At 38.0% G+C, this 17836-nt stretch overlaps 1 protein-coding gene across 1 annotated transcript; it reads right to left on the reverse strand.

Annotated features, from left to right (window-relative positions):
• Positions 1-466: 466 nt before the first annotated feature.
• On the reverse strand, positions 467-16365 carry LOC146666503 (thyrotropin receptor-like). Its single transcript, XM_085410986.1, has 12 exons — positions 16348-16365; positions 10886-11001; positions 10730-10801; positions 6583-6657; positions 5930-6004; positions 5739-5813; positions 5569-5646; positions 4223-4291; positions 3672-3749; positions 3299-3487; positions 730-1813; positions 467-640 (listed from the first exon to the last, which is right to left on the reverse strand). Exons 1-12 carry the CDS (start codon positions 16363-16365, stop codon positions 467-469), a joined length of 2103 nt encoding a protein of 700 aa, XP_085267112.1.
• Positions 16366-17836: the final 1471 nt, after the last annotated feature.

Raw genomic sequence — 17836 nt, forward strand, 5'->3', positions numbered from 1 at the left:
ATGGTAGATCACAAAAAGTTAGGATAAACCTGCTCTTTACATTTCCCATTGTTTAGATATTTTTCCCCTTTGGTTGATATTTTAAATCCCATATGGACCAAGGTTTGTTACCTGGTTCTAAAAACGAATAGAAAATAGAAAATGCAATGTTTGTTTTCTCGTGATTTGAACTGTTCTGTTTTCTTATTCCACCTTATGGCTGGAATAGTATAATGTTCAGACATTATTTATTTATTTGTAACCGCATCAAAGACATATACATTAAATATTGAAATTCAACCTCATGGTTACTTCTCCGTTTAGGTGACATAGTACACTTTTGATTGATCAGGTCTGTGAATATGTAACCATTTATGACTATTACTATAAGAAATGGACATTAATCAAATTTAAAAAGCCACTTTTTGTTTTTTGAGTCTTATTTGTTTTGGGATATGGATGCTGGGCTTTGGGGTAGACATTTTCTTTATATGTAGGGAGTAATACTGACTAGTTGGCTTCGATAGAGGTGTGCTTGCCGTTGACAAAGACCCATCTGACTCAGCATCATCAGGATATCTCTGTGAAATGCCTTTGTCAAGATAGCATAAAAAAATGGGTTGGTGCAAGAGTTGAGAGGATAGAAAAGAACCAGCAGCACCTGTTGAGAAAAAGACATAACCCTTATTATAAATGAGGGAGGGAGGGGGGGGGGGGTGCATTAAATATTACAAGTATGTAAAGTTATACCTTGGAATCTGTGACAGTTATCATCGGGTGGTGGAAAGCTGCAGACAGGCCGTAGAAACAAATGGGAGCCAGACATAAAAAGTTGGTGAAAATAATAACAGCCATACGTTTGGCCATGCTCGCGTCGTATCTGCTGGAGTTATGATTGGGATTGTGTACCATAAAATAGATGTGGATGTAACATAAGCATACTACCATAAAAGCAGTGACATTAACAATCAAGACAGAAATAATGTATGTCCGTGCAGCAGTTGTCCCAGTGTCTATAGGTAAGCAGATGCTTACTTTCTGGTAACTGCTCACACCAACTACTGGCAGCAGTGCAAGAAACGCACACAACAACCAGCCAACAAGCATTAGCACAGATGCATGACGCAACCTCATTTTTCTGTCTGGCCTGATAGCTGAGAAGATGGCATTCCAGCGCTGAAGACTGATTAGAGTTAATGTGAACACAGACAACTCACTGGCAAACACAGATAATATTCCTACTATATTGCAGCCACTTCCTGTTTGCCAGGTAATCGCATAGTGATGATAATTGGAGCGTGTGTAGAAATCCACAAATGCAATGACCAGCAAGTAGAACCCCATACAGCAATCTGCAAATGCCAGGTGACCTATAAGAAAACGGGTAACAGACATTTTCTGTCGACTGGTCAACAGGATGAAGAGCACCAATAGGTTTGCTGAAATGGCAAATAAACTGACGACCCAGACCAATATCCTGAGGATGTCTTTACTCATCACATCTTCACAGGGGTTCAAAGCATCAGGCAGGGGGGTGCATGAGGGTCCATCATCTGCGTCAAGTTCATTACACAGCGAAAAGTCAAAAACTTCACTGAGATGCTCTGAATATGTTTTAACATAGAACAAAGTATCATCCTGAGACTTCTTGGTTGGGCAAATCAGTCTGTTGGGATTGCTATTTGCACTGCCATGAGTTGGAATACCAAACTTTTTAGATTTCAGATGTTGTGAGATGTTGTACTCCAGATACCTCTGAGAGAGCATTGCAGAAGACAGCTGCAGCTTTCCTGAAGTAGCCCATGTCAGGTTGCAGATAACTGCCTCAGAGTGTCTTGCACAGAAATGAAAAGAGTTATTTTTCAGGGAATGAATTACAAGCATATTTTCAAATACAAATTTTGTGACGAAAGTGGGTTGTTGTTTAACCACATTTAAATTGTAAATAAAAACAATGCAATAATCTTCAAATCATTTAAAGCCTATTTTTAATTAAAAATGCAAAGGCAAGTGACCATATGTGCTTTTTTTTGTTACTATTAAAACAGTTAGGACATAGTCTATGTTTACCACTGAGTTTCATTATCTCTTCTTTTAAGAACACTGTAAATGAAAGTCTTTTTACATTAACTATTCCTGTGATTTTTGTCATATTTTTCTATTTCATAAAATAGCTTTTGAATTGTTAAGAGGTTTGGAACACAGGCAGGTCAAGTTAGCACCTACATGCTTTACTCTGGACTGTTGTTATACATTCAGAATTTGGTTTGGCTATCATTCAAATAAACATGTGTTTCTCCAAAGCCACACTCAACATTAATGGAGATGTACAAGATATGTACATTAATGAACCCCATAGATGTTGACTTTTAAACTGTGCCCTAATAACATGTCCCTCTCCTCTTAAGCCAGAGGATGTGATGTCCGTGATTTCTTTTGAGTTTCTGATGTGGAAGTCATGCAATGAATTTGAAATAAAGCCTGATTTTTGTCATTATGCAACTTTTCCAATTTTTTTTCTAACTCACTTTAATTTAAACTTGCTGTTGTATTACATTTAAAGTTATAATTAGTGTATCAATATGAACATTTATTATGTTGTCTTTGCACTATTTTAAATAGAATGTAAATTTGCAAATAATATTTTTTTTCCTTTTTTGGAAATGTGTTTATTACACCATGAATTACTACATGTGATGCAAAGTGTAAAAAGTAAAAACCCATAATGGTTTTCACTTGTCACTTTGTGATGTCAGAGTGTTGGATCTTGTCTGAGATACAGACAGTACTCGACAATAGTTTCCACCTAAAGACTAAAATAGTCTTAAAAAGTATAACATAATATGTAGTATTATAACCACATTGTGATAGCAATCGCAACAGTCAAAAAACAGCAATTAATCACAACAATATATAAACAACACACATTGCAAGTTGTTATGACCTTATGTAGGGTTTGATGTTACAATTAGCTCACTTTTTTGTTTCTGTAAATTTATAGCAGTCATTGAGCAGGTTATATAGGACAGCATAGTGAATGTTAAGTCAGTATAAATTCTGTGTAATGTTTGGCTAAAGATGGAAACAGACAAAACAAAAGCTGCAATCTACAGTGCATCTTTTTTCAACTGTCAAATGTTTAAATGCTAAATTATTGCCATGTTCTAAGTAACTATTTTTTCATACACTAAAATTTTTAGCTAGTAGCTAGTTACAGCTTTTGAGAATAACCAAGGCCTAATACTATGGACATTACAACAGAAAGGAGAAAGAAGTACACAAGTAAAAGAAAAACAGGGAATATTTTCCCAAGACTTACCCTTGCCCTCTTTTCAGCATTTTAAGACCACAGCAATGGCTTGGGAAGGTCAATTCAGCGCTTTGTAAGTGAACAAAAGCTCTTAAGGGGGGCAGCATTTTTAAGGCCCATGTGTTTTTAGCTTGGAGCTTTTCAATGTTCTTCATACCTTTTGATGGTAAAGAGTGTACTTTGGTATCTGAAAGATCTCTGGATTGACAGACAAATAGTTAAGAATTAATTCATTGGGCTACAGAGCTCTCTCTCTCTCTCTCTCTCTCTCTGTCTTTCTCTGTCTTTATATAAAGGAAGGGTGGGAGAGAGAATAAAAGAGAGAGAGAGAGAGAGAGATTTTTGTCAAGAACACTTTGTCTTTTGTGAATTCTGTACTCACAGGTGAGTTGGGCCTTGAATCACACCATAAAATGCAAATTCCTCTATTTGTTCTAAATCCAAATTCCTATCAAGATACCTGAATATTTGGGAAAAGATGGGGAACAAAATGACATGATAAAAACTATTTAGTTTTACCAAACCTTCAGTTTTAAAATGTATTTTTTTCTGAAAAGTGTGTTTAGTAAAATGAAACTGACAAGAATAACAAAGAAATGAACTGTTGTACAATGTTTCATGTCCATTTTGAATTAAACAACAAAAAAAAAGAAGATTGAAAACCATAATCAATGACATTAGAACATTTTAAAGTATCTGAAACAGTATACCTACAACTACCAAAGGGGCCAACATTATTTGACCCTGCCCAGAAATTTTAGTCATTAAAATTGCTTGTTCACTTGAGGCTATAATCTACCTATGACTTATCCCATCTATCAAGCACGTTAGTAAATTTCAGACACAAACTATATAGACAAGAAATAAATAAATACAAGATGTGAATTGAATCTTGTGTCCTATCAGTTTAGTGAATAAATCAAAAGTTCATACACTTCCTCCAGTTTGGTTCCATTGAAAGCATAGTCCTGGATCTCTTTCACACCATTGCTATTCAGCACACTAAAAAAGGGGAAGAAAACCCTGTAAATCTTAAATCTTCATAATTAAATTTGTTGTTAAACGTTAGTTCCATCTCTATGTTTCACACTGACATGTATGCCATTGGAAACGACATTAAATACATTCTGTTGTCATAATCTGCAGGGTATGCATATTGGAAAACGATTTTAAATCAAGCCATCAAGATATGACTGATGTGCAAACCTGCATCTTTAACATAAGGCGTATAACCAAAAGTATTGTAGTTGGTAGAGTTCTCAAATATACTGGGCTACAATCTCTGGTCAGGTGTGGTAACTCCTCCAGTCTGCATCTTTGGGCAAGATACTGAACCCCCAGTTGTCCTTGAAACATTCAGCTGAGTGGGAGTGTGTGCCGCTGTTTGACAAAACACTTAGTCATAGAAGTCATAGAAAACAATTGCTGTATGTTTGTCTGTTTGATTGGATGAAAAAAAGCTTAGAGTAAAAAGTGTTCCATTTACTCATGAAGTACCAGTCTATTTACAGTTGCTGTGACAAACAGTCCCCAGCCCTCAGTTTGAAGCGTGGGTCTGCAAAACCAAAGGGGAGGGAAAAGTCAGGAGTGTGAAGCAGGGGTTCCTCACAGAGAGCCTTCTTCACCTGTACAAATGCCACCTGGCACTGCTCCGTCCACTGGAAGGAGATCCTTCAAGGGGCTGGTCAGATCCACAAAGTTCAGGATAAACAAGTGGCAATAACCAGCCAGCCCCAAGAACTGCCCTTTTTGTTGGTCATGGGAGGCAGGCAGGATGCGATGGGTGCTGTCTTATCCATCTGAGGAACTGTTTCAAAATGGTGCCCTATGAGCGAGCTGCTACTGGGGAGAACAAATCTGCAAAACACTGTTGCAATGCAGTAATATCCACTCTCTTGGCCTCTGTGAGGTGGTCATCACAATGGAGGGAGGTGGGAATGGTTGAATTTAGCACCTCCAGCCCCAACTCATCTCTTTCCATCACTATAGCTCACCAGAGAAACAGTTTGAGCCTCTTTCCATGCTTTGAGGAGGTTGAAGTGATAACGTCTCATGGACAGAAGGAAGGAAGGAAGGAAGGAAGGAAGGAAGGAAGGAAGGAAGGAAGGAAGGAAGGAAGGAAGGAAGGAATTTTATCCCAAACCATGACCGTCTTTCTAGACCTAACCAATAACCATATGCCAGCAAGTATGAAGAGTCATCACCAAGCTCCATTAACATGGCAAATTAAGAGATAAAATGTGTTGCATTATTAGTCATTGACATTAAATTAAACTCACATAGTCAAAGTATTCAGAGATATTCCAGTAAAGGAATTAGCAGGTATGACTTGGATAAAAACATTCTCCACCATCTCTCTGTTAAAAAGGAGCAAACACACACACAAAGGCTTCAAGTCAAATTATTAGAGGAATGTGCAGCAGAATATTTATGACTAAATGCTACATACAATATAAAATGGTCTTGGCTGGAGTGAATATGCTGTAGCCCAGGAAAGGTGGTGAGACCTGTGTTTGTGATCCCACTGTATTAAAAGAAAGCTGAGTCAAGAATCAATAAATGTACATAACTTTTATGTTGCTTATTTGGAAAACAAACAATACAGTCATAATATAAATAAACAAATAAAATCATACTTACAGATATTTTAAATTAGGCAGATTCTTAAAAGCATCTTGATCAATATATGACAGTGTTTTGATGCCATTTAGTTGTCTGTTGGACATGAAAACATACACAGAGACACAAACACAAAATATTTGCATTTTTTCATGTAATGCTTTTTTGCCTAAAAATTTTTTTCAGTCTAAGATATCTCCAAAACTGTTTTAATTATAGAAACATCCATAGAAATCTTTTCACAAGTTATCTACTGTAACACTTTCAACCTGTTATACATGTGTTTGAGTATATGAGTATCTGACAGGAAAGGGGGCTTGTCATATTGGGGCTTGTTATATAAAAATCCAAAGCTAATGACAAGGGTTTAATAGCACAGTAACCCTGTACTTGAAAGGAGAAGCTGGTGGGATTTAGGAACCGAGAAGAACCATGTAAGGATTGAATAATCTGCTGAAATAATCGGTACATTACTGTATAATTATGTTTTACATCTAACCAACCCATCTCCAACATTAAAAAAAGCCAGGTCTTTGAAAATCATTTTGCCAGTACTACTGCAGGACAGAGGAAACATGATACAAGACTTATTTGTATTTACTGAAGCATAAATCCATTCATTTGATGATTAATTTCAATTACATGTTAAATTTTTGTGCATGAAATTTACATACATGTGTGTGACCCTGGACAGGTTGTAGAAAGAATGCCTTTCAAGATATCTTAATGTACTGTCATCAGATATGTATCTGAAAAACACACAAACAAAGTACAACTTCTGATTTGAAGATTGAGAGATTTAGAAAGAAATAGAGAGAGAAATACTGTTAATTGTCTGAACAACTTTTAAAGACAAAAATGATGGTCACTGAATCAAATTTGATATCTTCTGATAAGAACATTATTAGATACAGATCCTGGATGGATAAGAAGCACAACTATGAATAAGAATGAAAAAAATATATATAGCTGATAATAAAGCTCTAGAAACTCACAACTCTGATGTATGGGCCGAAGCCATTTATTGACAAGACAATAAATGGCTTGTTCTCCAAAACTTAAAACTCACCACTGCAGCTCTACTGCAACCTCCTAGCAACATATTAACCTTTACTTAAAATATGTCTGTGAAGGTTCTCAGTCATCCAGGTCATCGTAGTCAAAGGACCTTGCAAAGAAAAGCGTCTGGACTTCTTTAAGTTACTTGAAGACGTTTCACCTCTCATCCGAGAAGCTTCTTCAGTTCTAAGGTCAAATGATGGAGAGTCCCAGATATAAACCTAGTGGGAGTATCCCCCTACAGAGGGATAAAAGGACCCCCTGATGATCCTCTAATCACCTGAGCCAAGGTGTGAAACTGGGTGTGGGTCCCAATCAGCCAGAGTTTCGGGTGAGTTCATTGTGAAACCTGGCCCCACCTTATCATGCGAATTCCTGAGATCAGATGGCCCAGGATGTGAGTGGGCGTTAAGGCGTCTGGGAAGGGATCTCAAAACTGAGATCCCTTCCCAGACGCATGTATTTTACTTAAAATACATTACTATTCAGCTATCTTAACTAATCATAGGCTGATTTCTAACCTTCTTTTTATTTTAAACATTCTTGAAAGAACAGTTGTAAAACAGCACAGTATAATTCCCAGAAGAATGGGTTATTTGAAGAGTTTCAGTCAGGATTTAGAGTTTATCATAACACAGAAACAGCACTAGTGAAGGTTACTAATGTTCTCTGACAGTGGACTCATCGTTTGCTTGTCCTGCTACACCTTAGTACAGCACCTGATACCCCTCACCACCAGTGGTGGTCAAGTTACTTGAAAAAAGTAATCAGTAACTAATTACTGATTACTTCCCCCCAAAAGTAATCCCATTACTTTACTGATTACTTATTTTCAAAAGTAATTAATTACTTAGTTACTTTTTAAAAACACGATTTACAACCTGAATAGGTGATAAAGCGATAGATCTTTCAGCCCAATTCTACTTTTTTTGCACAATCCATCATACAAAATGTAATCAAATGGAAAGGTCCCTTTTTAAAACTTGTTTTATTAGTTTTAATCTTTTAACTTTATGCATCAAGCAAAAATTTAATTATATGCAACATTCTCTGACTGGAAGAAATTTGTTTAATATTTAAACCTATTTTTTGCACATTCCTGCACATAATTCTTTTTTTGTGTGTGTGTTTACACTCACTCTTTCAAATAGATGCAAGTAAAACACAGCAGAAAATTAATAAAATCAAAGACTAGCGGTCCTTTTGCTCTATTTTCACCTGTAAAGCAGGAGTGTGGTAGGCGGAGGTTTACCCTGGTGCAGGTGTGCCACAGCAGTCAGTTGAGGAATCCACGAGTTTCTCTGTGAATTTCCCATTACGTCGTTGCGCACTCAGTGCTTGCTTGGGGGGTTTTTTCGCTGTAAAAAGGAGTTTTCTTCCCACGCACAACGGACACTAATGTTTTTGTCACTTTTTATGGAATCATACTTAAAGTAGGGTCAGTACTTCCACACTTTAAACGCTCCATGCTCATACTCTCTCCTGCACTTGATATATTATCCATTGTTGATCTGCACACAGATGTTGTCACGAATGTCGCACTTGCTTTACGTCACTGTCAGGAGACATTCTCGCAAAAAAAATCACGGTTTTAGTATCGCAGTAACGCAGCGTTCCTACGGGAAAGTAACGGTAATCTAATTACTGTTTTTGCAATAGTAATCCCTTACTTTACTCGTTGCTTGAAAAAAGTAATCGGATTACGCGTTACTGCCCATCTCTGCTCACCACACAAAATTTGCTAAGTTCCAGGGGGTTCTATGCAGTAACCAGTTCAATTTAAATAAGACATGCTTTCCTTTGATAATATTATTAGATGACATACCATACATTTTCACTGCTATGCAGATAATACCAGCTTTATTTATGCATGAAGGCAGATAACAGAAACCAATTAGTTAAGCTACAGGCATGTCTTACAGACTTAAAGGCTGTCAGGGTACCTGCGTCACTGACTAAAGTGTTTTGTGTTCATGGGTTTTTTGAATGTTGTTTATTCATTCATTTTTATTCTCTGTGCGACCTATGTTTCTTAGTCTAGTTTCTACCATTCTTGAGTTTATTTCGAGTTAGGTTGTCCTGTGTATTATATGCACACTGCATATAATACACAGGCAATCACTGAAGAGTGATAGTGTTGACAACTTCAGACAGAAACAAGGGTATGCTTTTAATAAATTGCTTTCCTCTTTTAGTCACAGAAAATGGCTGGCTCTCCCTGAGCCTGGTTCTTCCAGAGGTTTCTTCCTGCTAAAACTGAGCTTTTCCTTCCCTCCGTGACCAAGTACGGGCTCAGGGGGTTATTTGATTGTTGAGATTTTTTCTCTACTGTAGTAATAAAGCAACCTGAGGTAACTGTTCTTGTGATTTGGCACTGCATTAATTAAATTTAATCTAATTGAAATTAACCAATTGCATGTATTCAAATGTCTTTTATCTGATTCCGGCAAAAACTGAGGTTCGAGTTGAATGAATCTATGGTTGTATGGATGATTTTGTGTCTATTTATGAATCCATAAGTCAATATGTTTTAACCTAATCTTTAATGTGTGGTTTTTATCAAAACCGTGATGCACTTTGTTTTCTGTTTTTTGAAATGTGCTACACAAATGAAGCTGTTATTACTAAACCTGACAGCGTTGTTATGAAATGAAAGACTACATTTTAGAAATGAAAATGTCCAGAAGAGCAAGGCACAACAGAAGATGTTACTTCAATCTGGCCATTCTTGTGGTCTTTACGGAATCATTTCATTTTTATTTGCTCTTTATGACTGTGTGTTTAATGACAAAATACCTTAGTAAGGTATTTTGAATTTAAATCAGAGTTTGCAGTGTGACAAGGATGTCTCTTTTTTTGATCACAGTGGTAAGTTGTTGAACATATAACCTGTTCCACTAGATGCCATTTTTAACACATATTCGGTACAGTACTAATAACTGTGCAGTACTCTGTTTTTGGTAACTATTGTCCTTGATGTAAATATGTAAAAAAAAATGTGTATGTTTCTGTTCTGTGTCCTGTATACTGTTTGTTTGTATATGTGTTTTTCTTGCTGCTGTTACAACCAAATTTCCTCTTGTGGGACAATTAAAGGATTATTCTATTCTATTCTATTCTATTCTATTCTATTCTATTAAAAGGCTGCTCAAACCACAATAGCTGGTTAATACATTTCTCTGACTAGAGGACCAAAAATAAAACAAACAAGAGTAGTCCACAGGCTACATACTTTGTAAACTCCTTCTACCAAAAGTAGAGCTCTCTGCGTTTAACCAGACCAGTGAGCTATGAATACTCTACCCCTTCTGAACCATACATTCCACCTCAATCAGCTCTGCATTAGCAACATACACTGATTTTCATTTCTGCATCAACCATCATGTCATCTATAAGACCCAGGGCAGTATATACTTCAGTTCTGCTTTAACTTTTACTTGAGGGGAAGGAAAAAAATGCCCGTAATGTTAATAGTTAGAATAGTTAAAAGTTTTGTTGAAAGTCTCATTTTTATTAAGCATATAGGAAACATATACTAAGAGATAACAGTGCCTTTAAGTCTCATATAAAATATAATATATAATAAGAGGTTTATTTTTATTACAATAACTGTAATTTTTGTCTTCAGTCAGTACTTGCAATAGAGGATCATGAAGGTAATTGGTTAAGCACTAGTTTACTGTCAATATTGTTTATTTACTTTGTTGAGTAGTAATCTACTAGATTGAAAGAAAGAGGATAGTTTTGTAGAAAGTATCTTACATTTGTGAAATATTGGCCAAGTTTGCAAATGCATTCTCAGGAATAGAATACATTCTTGTCCCCAGAAGCCATCTAAAAGAGAAATTGAAGGCATTTCAGTCTAACCACAACAGTCACAGAAATCAGCGGTTAAGGTTAAGGACTGTGGTTACTTACACTTCCTTTGTGCTGGAATGGAAAACAGGAATAACCTCAACTCCAAAGCACGACACACTGTGGATTTCCCACTCACACTGGCAATGAGGTGGACAATACTCCAGATGAATAGTAGTCTTGACAAGGATAAAAGTTAAAATAGTAATATGAAAAACAGAATTCATTGTAAAAGCAGTACTTGTGAAGACTCTGCTCATTTGAGTTTTCAAAGCCACTGGGCTGTCCTGGATTTTGGCCAATTGCAAGTGCTCCACAACTGCCCTTCAAAATAAGATTTTGAATATAATTTTCTACTTGTATAATGCAGATTATACAGTAAATATGTTAGGTATATATTTGATCAGTATTAAGAGTTTAAATCTTATTAAATCTTATATCATCATTATTCTTTTGATACTTTTAATACTTTCATTAAACCCTAAAGGCATTTTTTTGCCTAGGCTGTTCATTTCTTATTTCATCTGAAATAAAATTATAATAAAAACTTGCTGTCAACGGACCACTGAGGCAGGCAGAACTTATACTATTTCTAGTACTAAAGGTTTATTTAGGTGTTTATTTAAAACACGAACGTGAATCAATAATCCAAACACAAGATTAGTATTATGAAAGTTCCGGTACCACAGGGTTATTCCACAGGTTCAAATCATTCCACAGAAATTCCATCATGAGCCCTGATTACCTCACCACTGCAAGGAAAGTTTCTTCAAAGGAATGCGCACAGGGGAAAAAAATGTATGTTTTGTTTTAGGGACAAGGAGTGCAAACACAGAGAAAAGGAGACAAGCTTCTCTAAAGCTTCTAAAATGGAGCACATATTTCTACTTGCTGACTTTATATGGAGAATACTGCCTAACCCTACATTTGTATTATTAATTCTTTACTTACTCCAAGGCCTTTAAAGACCACTGAGGCTACTGTGGAACAAATAAAAAACAAGACTGTCTTTTAAACATTAATTCAATGAAATATTCGATTATAAACCACCAGATTCTCCCATGTATTAATAAATTAATAAAATTATCTATATTTGTAACTGATCAGATGCTGGCGACAGGGTGAACTCAGCATCTTGATATGCAGTTTCACGCTTGAGTAACATAATCAGACTGGCAAGAAAGAGGAAGCAGAACTAAACATAATACACATGACCAATGTTCCCTGTTAGCTGCGCGCGTGTGCAATTGCGCACTGCTGGCATGGTCTCTGCGCAAAAAAAAATCTGCGTTGCGCACAAAAAAAATCTAACCTGAATTGAAATTAAAATAAATACTTTAACAATTCTGTTTTGCAGTGTTAGTCAGTAAGTGACTGGCTGCTCCCATATGGCATTAGAACGATGCCACCTTATCCCATAGTCCAGCCAATAATGCGATTCACATTCGTATATACGCAGCTAATCAACGTCATTGACAGGCTAAGATAGCATCCTGTCACACACACTGGTGTTTTAGCTATCAAAGTGGCGTGGCTGATGTGGAGTGAAGCCACGTTAATTGACAACGTTTACAGCCATTGGAGATGTGAGCAGGACAGAAGGAACAATTGACGGGAAAAGTGTGGACTTTATACCAGTTTTTAAATTGTGTTGATAGGCCTCGTAAAACCAGAGTTATAATAAAAATATATGCAATGTTTGGATTTCTTCCTGGATACTATCGTTGTTTATATTTACAGCGGGAAGAAACGGTAAAAACTGTGTTTTATAAGGAAAGCGCTTGAAAGCACTCTCCGCCTGTGAGCAAAATGGACAACAAAAAAACCCACCCTTTCCTACTGGTCGAAAAATGTACCATGTCGACCAATCAAAAAATGATATGGCAACATGGCATTTAGTTGTTTAGGGAGGGGGAATCTCCAAAAGTTGAATCTGTTCATCTGGACGTAGCGTTTTGTGGGAGAAACGTTTCATCACTCATCCAAGTGACTTCTCAGTCTCAGCTGACTGCAGGTTTCCCCAATCTTATAAACAGTACATTTGCATAATGACTGAAACCAGCCCCCTGAAGGAACAATGGGCTGGGAGGTCAGTTCTTTAATCATAATTATGCAAATTCTCATGACCATTGATCAACAACCACTGACCAAAACCCACTGATCAAAGACCACTGATCAATGGCCATGAGTCCCATTCACAGAGAGTTGGGGAATGACTGCAATCACAGCATTGTAAGATGGTGACAGATGTACCCTTAGGCCCCCTCCTCGATTCAGAGATGGTCTTTCCCTTTTCACGTAAATGGCCTCCTTGACTCTGCGCTCAAACCAGCGTTCCTCCCTGTCCAGGATGTGCACATCCTCATCATTGAAAGAGTGTCCACTGGCCTGTAGGTGTAAATAGACTGCAGAGTCCTGGCCTGACGAGGTAGCTCTTCTGTGTTGTGCCATCCGCTTCGCCAGAGGTTGTTTGGTTTCCCCGATGTATAAATCCTGGCAATCCTTCTGGCACTTAACAGCGTACACTATGTTACTCTGTTTGTGTCGGGGGACCCGATCCTCGGGGTGGACCGATTTTTGGCGCAGCGTGTGAACAGGGAAATTATGTTTTGTTCTCCATGTTATACGGAGGCGGAAGAGGCGCTGAGGCAGATTCTGCATCAGCCTCCCTTCCATGCACTTCTCTAGGCAACTCTGTCAGAGCTGCTTTCTTTTCTCTCCTTTCTGCTTCCATCATCCACATTTTCAAACATTCCTTCTCATCGCTTACCCTACGCAAATCTACAGTGTTAACTTTCCCTTATTTCAATAATTTCACTTCCTCCTCCCGCAACTGTTTCTCTACTTTCTTTAACTGGTTAACACTCAGCGATCCCTTCCCGGGAAACCCGTTTACTTTTTGCCACTTAACAACATATTTCATACACCCAATTCCCCATTTCTTAACCATACAGTCAAATATTGAGTTTTGTCCCTGGCTGCCCGGTGGAACGTCTGCCGCTCTACTGGATCTAGATCCCATTTTACTACACAAGGCGTCCCCTGTGAGGTCCTTGCCTTCTACGGACCAAGGAACGAACACCGCCACTCCGTGCACTATAGTATGCAGAAATGGACTCCGACAGTGTATCCGAACCGCTGTCCTAGAGCTGGGCGATATGAGATTTTTTTCATATCACGATATGTTTTTTTCATTTCAGGCGATAACGATATCTATCACGATATAAGCCAAATAACTATATTTGTAAGATTTAAATGTGCCGTTGCTCACAAGTAAAATGTGAAATAATAAGCAGCTTGTTTTTATTTAAATATTTATTTCCCATAATAAGTTCAACAGGGTAGATGTACTTAAGGAACATGAGACTTTTTCAGATAAATAAAGGCAAATATTGCAAACTACACAAAAGGCAGCCGCTAAAGCGTTTAAGTTTCAAAATAGAACAAACGAAACAGACTACTAAATTGTCAATTCCACTTAGAAACAAAATATTAATTCTAAAAATAAATCTTAGTTTGTTTTACAGAAGAACAGACAAAACTGACTAACTTTTGTCAATATCAAATAAACTGAGAACTAAAAGGAAATTCTCAATCTCTCCTTGTTGTATAGCTTAGCTTTTCAAACAGTTTTAACAGTTACTTTAGTCTGACAAAAGCCGAATGACGAATTAGCGCTTCCAGTCAGAGACTGAGGCTACGTCCACACGTACACGGGTATTTTTGAAAACGGAGATTTTCCGTTTTCGTTTTAAAAAATAATCCCGTCCACACATAAAGGCAGAAATGAAGGAAAACGCTGCTATGAACATGCCAAAGCAGCAGGTGGCGCTAGATTCCTAACCGTGCAGAAATGTTGGCCAATCAGAAGTCTAGAAGCCTCGGTGGGAAAAAGTAAACAAAGCTGGGGCATAGAAGCAGAACCGAGTCGTATGTGTGGACGGACAGTAACTGTGTGTATATGTAAGCATTTAAACACTGCAGAGAGTAGAATTAACAGTAACAGTATTGTAGAAATTCATTTCACCGAAACAATAACGTGGCGCACAGTGTGACGCATGCACCAGTTTATTGTATTTCCAGACTTGCTTTCGGCACAATTTACAGTGCACGCTACTCTGTTTTTTGTCAGACTTGAAATAGCCGAAATACCTTCACACTACGGAACTTCTATGGCTCTTCCGTTCGACAATCTCTCCGGCATTGGAACCATCATCTGTTTTCTCTTCGGTCACGCTCGGTTGATTTTTCTAGTCGGCACACTCATTTCCTCCATTACGCGCTGGCTCCATTACCCGCTGGCTGCTTCCCAAACAAACACACGTGCGGCTTGGCACTTGTGCTGTACGTGACGCTGCGGCTGTGATTGGTTCGGCTCTGCGCTACCTAATTTGTATTGGCTGACCTTTTTTTTTTTTTTTTAAGAGGACAAGAGCGGCGAGGTCTATCGCGATAGCTTAATTTCTCTATCGAGTAAAAGTTATATCGCGATACATATCGTTATCGTTCTATCGCCCAGCTCTACGCTGTCCCTGTGACGTACTTGGACAGGGCCGGCTTCTCCCCAACAGCGCGCTCGAGCCAATGTCCTTGGGATGGACCGTACCCAACACAAGCCTGGGGCCTCAAACCGCCAGGATTTTTCTCCCGGAGACTCGAACTCCTCTGGCGCCAGAGGGAGTGTTCTCCCAGGGCGCCAAACAGGCTAGGACATCCGCTGCACAGACTCATGCTCATAATATAAGTCAGAGCTTTATAAAAATAAATAAATAAGTAAAGTTTTGTTTTCAAAAAAAGTAATTCCATTACTTTACAGATTACTTATTTTCAAAAGTAATTAATTACTTAGTTACTTAGTTACTTTTTTAAAAACACGATTTACAACCTGAATAGGTGATAAAGCGATAGATCTTTCAGCCCAATTCTACTTTTTCTGCATAATCCATCATACAAAATGTAATCAAATGGAAAAGTCTCTTTTTTTAACTTGTTTTATCAGTTTTAATCTTTTAACTTCATGCATCAAGCAAAAATTAAATTATATGCACCATTCTCTGACTTGAATAAATTAGTTTAACATTTAAACCTATTTTCTGCACATAAAATAAAATATTTTTTGTGTTTACACTCAGTCTTTCAAATAGATGCAAGTAAAAAACAGCAGAAAATAAATAAAGTCAAAGACTAGCGGTCCTTTTTGCTCTATTTTCACCTGTAAAGCAGGAGTGGCGTAGGCGGAGGTTTGCCCTGGTGCAGGTGTGCCGCAGCAGTCAGTTGAAGAATCCACGAGTTTCTCTGTGAATTTCCCATTACGTCGTTGCGCACTCGGTGTTTAGGGGGTTTTTTTTCGCTGTAAAAAGAAGTTTTCTTCCCACGCACAACGGACACTAATGTTTTTGTCACTTTTTATGGAATCATACTTAAAGTAGGGTCAGTACTTCCACACTTTAAACGCTCCATGCTCATACTCTCTCCTGCACTTGATATATTATCCATTGTTGATCACAAACGTTGCACTCACTTACGTCACTGTCATGAGACATTCTAGCAAAAAAATCACGGTTTTAGTAACGCAGTAAAGAAAAGTACCTAAAGCGAAATGATCGTTAACGTGGACATTGAATTATTAACACAGCGTTCCTACGGGAAAGTAACGGTAATCTAATTACCTTTTTTGCAGTAGTAATCCCTTACTTTACTCGTTACTTGAAAAAAGTAATCAGATTACAGTAAAGCGTTACAAGTAACGCGTTACTGCCCATCTCTGTAACACACACACTGAGACAAACAAAACAAGAATAACAAAACATGGAGATGAGACTGGGACAGACATGAACAGACCAGAAATCAAAAACTATAAATACAAACTCAGAGGAACCAGAAAGTAACACCCTCAACTAGAACATAATTAACTTCTTACTATCAAAAAAGTGAATAACGAGTCCAAAACAAAACACAAAAACTGGATAATGCCAGGAAGAAAAACAGGATAATGACACTTGTAATATATGTCAAACTGACCACTTTAAGTTATAGAGGATAAGTTGATCTAAAATACTGCAGCAATAATACGGACAGGGACTAGAAAGAGAAAGCATATTTCTCCTATCTAGCTTCTCGTCATTGGCTCCCTGTTGAATCGAGAGTACAATTTAAAATCCTTCATGCCCCACATCAGGCAGGGCTCTAGAGTGCGACCAATTTAGTCGCAAATGCGACCAAATTTTTCAGTGGTGCGACTAAAAAAAAAAAATTGGTTGCACCTGTGCGACCAACTGTTCGGGTAGCAAGAAAAAAAATAAATATCTGCAACATTCCCTGTGGTCAACAACAGACACACATTATGCCCCTATCGTGGACTAAACCAATCAGAGATAGTAAGGGGTGGGACCTCTCTGATTGGCCGTGGTCCAGTTGAAAGTGCAGGTGGAAGTGGGAGGTGAGTACCTTGAATAAAGCGATATCAATTCATTAAATCCTGAATCGACTTTTAAATATAACTGTGTTTTGCCAGAAACGCCAGATTCTCAGATTTAAGCTCACAAAACCATTTCAACAACAACCAAACAGCAAACGAGAGCAGGTACACGGATTCCACACAAAGACGTAAACACAGAACGGACCCCACGCATCAGAATCGGCTTTGTCTTTCTCGGCTTTCTCACCCGATGGCCCGTAGACGGACACGCTGTCGGAACTTAGCGATTCTGATGCGTCCGGTCCGCGCTGTGATTACGTCTTTTTGCGCTGATTCTGAGCTGCAGGTTTTGTCTCTCGCCAACCAAAATTCACCGAGCCAGCAGCAAAAGAAGCAGCAAACTGCGTTTCACATTTGGGACTAGTAAAGCGCTATATAAATACAGGCCATTTACCCTGAATCCTCCTGTCTGGGGGCTCTAAACCAGCAGACTGAGGAAACCACAAAGTGAATTAAAGCTAGCAAGCTTCGTGTTAGCACACTAACACGAATCTTGCTAGTGTTAGTATGTTATTTTGTTAGCAGCATAATGCAGT

Source organism: Rhamphochromis longiceps, linkage group LG7, assembly GCF_057381845.1.
Source record: "Rhamphochromis longiceps isolate RC_006_pf linkage group LG7, R_longiceps_female_GT1.1, whole genome shotgun sequence".
In the NCBI taxonomy this organism is placed as follows: Eukaryota; Metazoa; Chordata; class Actinopteri; order Cichliformes; family Cichlidae; genus Rhamphochromis; species Rhamphochromis longiceps.

What these genes read in the sequence shown, in the direction of transcription:
- LOC146666503 (XM_085410986.1), bottom strand. An exon ending in CTGTCCAGGGTCACACACAT is followed by an intron (nt 6,005 to 6,582) that starts GTATGTAAATTT and finishes CATGTCCAACAG; the next exon opens with ACAACTAAATGGCATCAAAA. An exon ending in ATTCAAGGCCCAACTCACCT is followed by an intron (nt 3,488 to 3,671) that starts GTGAGTACAGAA and finishes CTGTCAATCCAG; the next exon opens with AGATCTTTCAGATACCAAAG.